The 8,938-nt window shown below is 43.4% G+C and overlaps 1 protein-coding gene across 1 annotated transcript in view; it reads right to left on the bottom strand.

Annotated features, from left to right (window-relative positions):
* Positions 1-4,994: 4,994 nt before the first annotated feature.
* Positions 4,995-8,938, bottom strand: part of CRABP1 (cellular retinoic acid binding protein 1) — a 13,704-nt gene continuing 9,760 nt past the window's right edge. The window contains exons 3-4 of the mRNA XM_042475125.1: positions 8,435-8,548; positions 4,995-5,360 (exon numbers count right to left, since the gene is read on the bottom strand). Coding sequence (XP_042331059.1) covers positions 5,310-5,360; positions 8,435-8,548 — 165 coding nt within the window. The 3' untranslated portion in view covers positions 4,995-5,309. The remainder of the gene's footprint in view (positions 5,361-8,434; positions 8,549-8,938) is intronic.

The following is an 8,938-nucleotide window of genomic DNA, read 5'->3' as shown; positions in this document are numbered from 1 at the left end:
TAGAACCCATGATCTGCAAATTCATGATGGCTACAATGCAATCTTTTATCCATGAGCAGCTTTATGAACTCTGCTTTGATTTGCCACTTTTTCCTCTTCGTTCTGCATGATCAGCAGACCATTAGATCAAGGCATCTTAAATTATCTAATGGAGTGCACTAGCAAGTTATTTGTCCAGTGTGCCAGAGACCAGCACCATATTTTGTTCATTGGCTACTAATGTTCCTTCCTTTTCTGGAAACTCATCAGGGACCAGCAGCTGGTGGTTCATGGGCCACCATTGGTCCATGGACCACTCCTTTGAGTATTGCTCTATTAGGTGGTATGTTTCTCAAATGCCAGAAAAACCAAGTCAGAGAGATATTCTGCGTAATCCTAACTGCCTGCCGACAATGGCATAGCACCCAGCAAACTCAGAAGAAAAGAAATGCTCTGGAAATTATGTTAATGAAGTGTGCATAAAACATGCAAATTAGCTGCCCATTCTTGGTCTGTGGTGCATTTCCGTGTTCAGCCTCAACCTCTTCTCTCCACCACCAGCTTCAGGACATTTAGCTTTTGGAGGATGTTCATTGGCAACAATCAAAAGGACTGGGAAGTTCATTCGATTCTGGAATGACAGAGACTCTATTAAGTTCTCACTCTTTTCGCCAAGCAGAAAGCTGAGCTCATGGGTTGGTGCGGTGGGCAGGGGACGTGAAAGGCACGCCGAAGCTCGATTTTGAACAAAGACTTGGTAGAGTGCCAAAAGAGGGATTGTAATGGATGCTTGGAGTTTGCAACTTCATCCCATATGAACGCCACACACCCCTGTACTTCAGTGTGCCAACCCATGTGCGTTGTTGTTTATGGCAAGAAATGAAGACACACTTACATGCATGATTTTTAGGAATAAAATCCAGCTAGTTTGTGTCTTTGGAGCATCTCCAGGTGGAAGCAAAACTACGTAAGCACATCCATTATCCATAGCTATTCTCACTTTTTTCTTCACTGCGTTGAGAGTTTTCCAATGACCCATCCCATTGTTGTCATTATAATGGGCGTTGTTGTTGTTTTGTCTTTTTAGCACATGGAGACAAGAATGCCGAACTTGGCTAACTGGCCCCCTAATTAGGTCGGCATCCTAATGATGAGCTTGGGGCCAAACCAAAACCGAAATCGTAATTGCTTGGCCCAAAGTATTCATAAAATTAACATACTCTGAATGAATTCAAGCTTAATTTAACAGGCCACCGCGTCCGTTGTGTGAGCGTTTCGCATACGACATTGTCTGAAATTACTCGAGGGGAGTGTCCCCTTTCATAAGGGATGGGGGTCAAAAGTAGATGGAGCAGCAGTTTGCCCTAACAAGGGAAGATGTCAAAGCCTTCCGTGGGGCTGGGCAGAAATGTCTATACAAACCTGAGCTTCAAAGAGGAGACCGTTCCCAAGCTCTCTTTTTGAGGTGCGGAGTCCAGATGGCTTTCAAACCTCTTGCGCTCTGACCAGTTAAGGGTCTCTTGTCTATGGAAAGAGGATGATGATAATGATTTTTAAGGACCAGAGCTAGCATGGTGTAGTGGTTTGAGCATTGGATTATGACTCTGGAAACCATGTTTTTGACCATGGAAACCCACTGGGCACCTTGGGCAAGTCGCACTCCCTTAGCTTCAGATGATTGCAGATATTGAACAAATATTGCCAAGAAAAAAACCATGATAGCAATAGCATTTACATTACTGCTTATCGGTGAACTCCGCACTCTCTAAGGGGTTTACAAGCTAATTGTGAAGTTGAAGGCTTTCACAGCCGGCATCCATAGTTTTTTGTGGGTTTTTCAGGCTATGTGTCCATGTTCTAGAAGAGTTTATTCTTGACGTTTCGCCAGCATCTGTGGCTGGAGAAGGATGAAGATGCCAGCCACAGATGCCGGTGAAACATCAGGAATAAACTCTTCTAGAACATGGACATATAGCCTGAAAAACTCCACAAAAAACTATATAATCTGTGAAGTTGAATGTGTCCAAATGGACACACTCCTGGCTTGTCAATGCCCAGCGGAGATGAACCAACATCCATATTTTAACCAGGGAAGTGTGCAATTCCTACCCCTGTTCCAGTGCTTTCTGCAAGTTACTACAAACCGAAAAAAATAACAACAATCCCCATAGACATATCTTTTGCTACCCCAAATCGGTTCTGTGGTGTTCAACCAGTTTTTCTAAGTGTTGATGAGAATTGTGGGGATTTTATTTCCTTCTTTGTAATTCATGTATTTTCTAGCGGAGGGAAGGGGAATAGAAATTGCTAGGATATTGGTGTGCATTTGCAGCTCTGCATTGACTTTGTCACTTTAGTTTTTAAAGCCTTTCAGTACAATGTGAATGTCAATATTCTATGTAGTGGGGAAGCTTTCACTTGTAAACCTTTTCAGTGAGAAAATGAACATGCAATAACAATCTCTTCAATACTCCCTAAGGCTGAACCCGTCATAACCAGGTTTTATGGGCCATAACTAAGACTTGTGATTATGCCTGGAAACAGACTGGTAGGCCAGTGAGACACTACCTTTTTACTGGGATTTGAGAAAGACAAATGCCTAGGATGTGGCGATTAAGCCCAGTTGCACGATTTTATGCAAAGACTTAAGTGGATCTGTCCATCTTGGGCCTGAGATGGAAAAGTGGCGACGGGAGAGCATGTGTTTTGCATCTCTCAGTTGACTGCGTGAGCCATGTGCATTGACCTCAAATGCTCTTAAGCCCTGGATGCAGAGCTGTAATCTGCTAGGCAACAGGGATGGAGCGTAAAGATGGGAGGGAGAGGAATGTAGTCCCTAGGGACCATGTGGTTTCCAACAGTGTGTTCGAAACTCGATTCCTGACACTCACTATGGGTCTTGCAAAGGCAGAGAGTTAGTGTGGTGCAGTTGGTTTGAGTGTTGGACTCCAATTCTGGAGATCAAAATTCAATTCCCAGCTCAGCCATGCAACCCAATGGATGACCTTAAGCAAGTCACAATCTCACAGCCTCAGAGGATGACAAGGGCAACCCTCCTCTGAAGAAACTTGCCAAGAAAACCCTGTGATAGGTTCGCCTTACAGTTGCCATAAGTCGAATACGACTTGCAAGCACACAATACACACAAAGGAAGCACAAGTTCCTGCAAGAGGTTGTGAAAGTTGAATTGACTGCTGCAAGTTGTAAGGGTCACTCATAAAACAGGAGGTGTTCAGAGATGTACCCCAAAACAAGGTGGGCTCATGCCCTTTTTAAGGATAGTTTTGAAGGGGGCTAACCCTTTCAAAATGATCAGGCACTAAGGATCAGGACCACCAAGACTCCAAATATATACGTGTCCTAGTTTATAGTCCTCTTTGCCTCCACTCAATAGGGCTTCCAGTATTTGCCCTATATTAATTCTGCTGTTGCTGTTGTTGCGTGCCTTCAGGTTGTTTCCAACTTATGGCAACCCTAAGGCAAACCTATTGTGGGTTTTTCTTGGCAAGTTTCTTCAGAGAGGGTTTGCCATGGCCATCTTCTGAGGCTGAGAGTACAGGTCTTGAGTACTGAGGGAGCCAAGCACACATACAAAACACACACACTAGGTTTGCTGTTATAAAGTCCAGCCACCTTGTACTTTTCTACTCTAGGATTACTGTCTTAACACAATAAATTATGGAGAGGTGGTGTCTTGATAGCTGGGCATCCCTCTCTGGCTTTTGGAGTGCACACTGCCTTAAATGTCATTTTGAAGATAAATCCAATAAATAAATAAATACACCAGAATTTGGGAAATTGCTAAGAAGTGGAGTTCTAGAGCCAGTTTTTGCAGCTTGAATTATGAAGGGGGAAAGAGAGGGAGGGGGGCTAGGCAGAAAGAGTTGGCGAATGATAATGATGGGAGAGCCAGTGGTTCGAGTGTTTGGAAACCAGGGTTCGAATCACTGCTCAGCCATGGAAACCCTTGGGCAAGTCGCACTCTCACCTTCATGAGAAGGCAGTGGTAAATGTCTGGATGCATCTTGCCAAGCAAACCCTCAAACAAGGTCAGTAGAAGTCGGCGTCAACTTGACCGCACCAAAGTTTGTAGCCCAGGACCTGGTTTGTCGTTTGGTGGCTGATAGTCCAGCTAGTTTGGAATTTGAGGTGCGTTTTGTGCAGGTAGTCTGAAGCCTGGCAGTTTGTAGTGTGAGGCCTGGGTTGTGGTTTGAGACCTGGCGGTTTGTAGTGTGTAAGGAGCCCCCGTGGCGTAGTGGTTTGATGTTGCATCTACACTGCAGAATTAATGCAGTTTGACACCATTTGTAAATGCTGTAGCTCAACGCTATATTATTGTGGGCTTTGTAGTTTTAGCTGTCCGTGTCAGAGAGCAGCGGTGCCACAACATTCAAGCTGGACAAGCTGGATCATGTCCAGAGGAAGGCGATCAAAATACTGAAAGGTCCTATGAGGAGCAGATTAGGCGGCTGAGTACATTTAGCCTGGAGAAGAGATGGTTAAGAGGTGATATGATAGCCCTGTTTAACTATCTAAAGGGATGTCACATTGAGGAGGGAGCAAGCTTGTTTTCTGCTGTTCCAGAGAATAGGACACAATGGAGCAATGAATGCAAGCTACAGGAAAAGAGATTCCACCTCAACATTGGGAAGCACTTCCTAATGGTAAGAGCTGTTTGACAATGGAAGACTTTGCCTCAGAGGGTTGTGGAGTCTCCTTTTGTTTGGCTTTTTATGTTTGCCTCGCTTTATCGCAACAGAAATCAATCAAAGTAGGATCAGAACTAGTTTCAAATGGGAACAATGATCATATAACACCATCAATGATTCGCTTTATATCACAGTGGGAACGCACTCTCCCTTTGCTTTTCTGGTTGCGCCAAATAAACAAACAGGTGAACCCTCCCTTCCTCCCCCAAAAAGAAATACTATTTGGGAAGCACTAAGGAATGATATCCAATAAATTTAATGATTGCTGAAATCATACACGTTTGAACCTACTCAATGCAAAATAATAATAATAATAATAATAATAATAATGAACAAGGGAGGGATATGGGGGGGAAAGGAGACACACAGATGCACACACGATTCTAACAGGGTTTGTAGTCAAAGTGGGAAAAAGACAAAGCCTGAGATTGTGGGCTGGTCGACTGGGATTTGAGATGCCATGTACGATCGAGGCGGCTCTTCAGACAACATGCATGGATGTTTACTATGCAGGGTTGTTATTATTGTTGTTTTCCCCCACAACATCTGCTTCTTAATCCGTTCTCTTCATCCTCTCACCCATCCCATGGCGGCTGACATTGTGGGGCTTTTCTTCTGTCTTCATTCTCTGACATAAATTCTTGTGCATACAACGTCGTCGGCCCCGAAAGTCTGGAGAAGAAAGAAAAGGCAAATGGGGAAGTGCATCAGATTCTGCCAGTTTCATAAAGGGAGGGTGTTTTGGACTTCAGCTCCCAGAAACCCCTGGCCAGCTTAGTCAATCCTCATGAATTCTGGGAGCTGTAGTCCAGAACATCTGGAGAACCAAAGTTTGGAAACCACCACTTAAAGATTTTGCTCCTTTCTGTTGCTCCAATTTTCTCTTCCAATGGGTAGCAGACTCATTCTCAACTTCTTTGTTGCCTGGGCATTTATTATTATCGGTCCAAAACACTGAAGAAATCCAGTTTAAGACTGCTTTAACTGCCCTGGCTCAATGCTAGGAAATCCTGGGAATTGTAGTTTATTGTGTCCCCAGAGTTCTCTGACAGAGAAGGCTAAATGTCTCACAAAACTACAGTTCCTAGAATTTCCTAGTATTTAGCCAAGACAGTTAAAGCAATCTCAAACTGGATTATTTCTGCAGTGCGTTTTGGACCATGATTTTATTAAATATTTCTATCTTGTCCAAGATAAAAAGATCTCAGGGTGAGGTACGCATAAAACCAACACTTAACAGGCCAAAACAATTGTGATGGAAGCCCCTGACCAGGGATGCAATGCACTTTGACACCACTTGAAATTTCTGTAATGCCATCCTGTCGAATCCAAGGATTTGTAGTTGTACAAACGACTTATCCTTTCTATCCTGCATTCCCCCAAAACTGGGACTCGGAGTGGCTTACAATTTAAAAAAACAAAAACAGTATAATTTAAATACACAAAAGCGAGCGTTAAAATGAAATTAAACCATTGCAATATTAAAACTGATCGCTAGTTAAAATAATAAAATACAGCTTAAAAAGATAAAAGCGCTTAAAAACAATTCACTATAAAACAGTACCATGGTGTGTTTTATAGTGAACTGTTTTTATGCACTTTTATCAGTGATCTGTTTTTAACAGCCTTCTCTGCTGCTTCCCAAAACTACAAATCCCAGGATTCTGGGGGATGGAGCCATGGCAGTGAGAGCACATTATTTCTCCAATGTAGATACACTCTTTTTATCTGGTCCAAAGCATACCCCAATAATAATAATAATAATAATTATTATTATTATTTCTCTGAAGACACCAGCCACAGATGCTGGCGAAACATCAGGAATAAACTCTTCTAGAACATGGCCACATACCCACAAAAAACCCACAAAATAATTAATTAATAATTAATAATGTGCCACTAGAACCAATACTTGAGTGATCTTGAGAGTAAATTCCCAGTGAGACTGGTAACCCCAAAATCTGGGCTATGTGATAGTGAAGATGGGTTAAGAAGAAGAGGAAAAAGGAGGGCAGAGCATAGGCCAGAGATGAAAGCCCAATTTGAGCCGCGTCTTAAAAGGAGATCAAAGGCCTGTGCCAGCGTCCAAACTGTACGTCGAACCTCCTCGCCTGCCGTGTTCAATTTCACAGTTCATCTGTGCCATTTATAAAAATGTTCACTCATTCGTTCCCTTTGCCCCAAAGCTCCCCATGGCTTTGATCAGGTGCGGTGCAAATTCCTCTCTTCTCTTTGGCTTTTGGCCTCCCTCTTGGGAAAGAGCTTGCGGATTCTGCTTCCAAGCAACCTTGGATAGACTTATCTTTGACTCCAGTAATAATGTGATTTGAAGACAGCCCCACCGCCACCACCACCTGCCCCGGTGTGATCTGTGAACTGTGAAAAATTGTGTCCGAGGCCATTTTCCCCTCTTGCAGAAAAATCCCTTCTAGCTTTTAGCAAGAAAGCAATCAGGGAGACATGCTCGCCTTTAAAGCATTCATGCTCCAGCGTGGTATAGGTCCTTTCAAAGGATGTTAGGCATAGTAACCTGTTGCAGTTTTCCTTCTGTGAAAATGAGTAATCTTGCTTATTTATTTCTGCCGCTTGTCAGTGAATAAGGAAATAAAATTACCAAGCAGTTTCCCACATGGAAAAAAGCACATATGTTCAAGCCAGGCTAGAAATACACATATCTGCCGGAATCTGATATGATCCGTTATAAAATATATAACTTTACATATAGCAGAGGTGCTTAGAAACCTCGTTGCTGAATTGCAAAGATGCATATTGGGAGACTTTCTGAGTGTCCGGTGTGCATTAGGAGCAATGCACGCTGGTGCATGTTGCACACTAGTGCACAGTGGTGCACAATGTACATTAATGTAGTTTGCACTGACATGCATTACACACAATGCAGTCAGGCACTTGTGCGCGTCATGCACCGATGTACACCAAGCCCTTTGCAAATTCACCTCTGTAGTAACGCAACAGCAGCCTGTGACTGGATACAGATGTTACACAACTGCAGTTGCAATTCCCGCAGCAACTATCAGCAATAAAACATTTGGAAGCATGAGACTGTGGAAGCATGCTAGAGGTCAGGGACAAGCAGACTATTGAAAAACAGCCTTTGGGATTAAAACTGTTCATGCTTACAATGTTGATTGTAAGATTTGCACGGAATTTGCATAGAATTTTGAATTGTAAGGCTGTGTCAAATCAATGCTCAGGTCACTGTTTTGAGTGGGTGAGTTTCATGTACTTAGTTATATATTTCTATATCATGGCATAGTAGTTTGAGTGTTGGACTGCGACTCTGGAAACCAGAGTTCGATTTCCACTGTGCCATGGAAACCTGCTAGGTGACTTTGGGCAATAAGTCCCACTCTCTCAGCCTCAGGGGAAGGCAATGGCAAACCTCCTCTGAAGACATCTTGCCAAGAAAACCCCAGGATAGGTTCTCCTTAGGGTTGCCATGAGTCAGAAATGACTTGAAAGCATGCATCAACATTAATAGCCAACTTTTAGATTACATTGTCACAATAACATTTACATCAATGTAAAAGAGGAATGCTCCAGTTACTTGTATCTTAAGAGTGCTGGAGAGTAGGGCTGTATAGCTGCTTTTCAGATTAGCCCAGTGTTGCCCAAGATGGTGAACTTATTTGGGAGACACAATATTGCTTAGCACTTTGGACAGCGCCTTTAAAGTTCAGGCTAACTGCTGGCACGGATTCGTCACCCATCTGATATCAAAAGCTTACCAAAATGAGCTCGTCGCCTGCCAGTTCTCTCGTCCAGTACGTCTTGGGACCTTCTCCATCCAGAAGGGTTTGTTTGCAATACATCTTGTTTTCGTTCTCCCAAGTGGCTAAACTCTGCAAGCAAAGAGCATCCCCGCCACCCGCCAGGAGAAAAAAATCAATTAGTTGCCTTAATTCTATTCCTGCCGGCCGAACAACAGCAGATACTTGAACAGATAATGGTCACAGCGAAGGAGCAACAGAAGGCCAGGAGGGAGGAGGGGAGAGAGACTAAATTGGACTTAGCAGCTCAGTATGGTCCAGTCCAAGATTTAGTCCAGGATCCAACTATTTATTCTGTTGCATCTTGTGGCCACCTCCAGAACTGACCATTTTCTGGGCACACCTAAGAAGAATAGTTGATATAACTGGGTACCTGGCCAGGGACTCGCAGTCCTGCAAGGGACCTACAAGCAACTCTTTGCATGCCCATGCTGTGTTTCTGTTCCTAGAATCAGAGTATTC

This window comes from Sceloporus undulatus, chromosome 6 (assembly GCF_019175285.1).
Source record: "Sceloporus undulatus isolate JIND9_A2432 ecotype Alabama chromosome 6, SceUnd_v1.1, whole genome shotgun sequence".
Classification (NCBI taxonomy): Eukaryota; Metazoa; Chordata; class Lepidosauria; order Squamata; family Phrynosomatidae; genus Sceloporus; species Sceloporus undulatus.
Note: the sequence above shows the minus strand (reverse complement) of the source record. Positions and strands in the feature narration are given on the sequence as shown.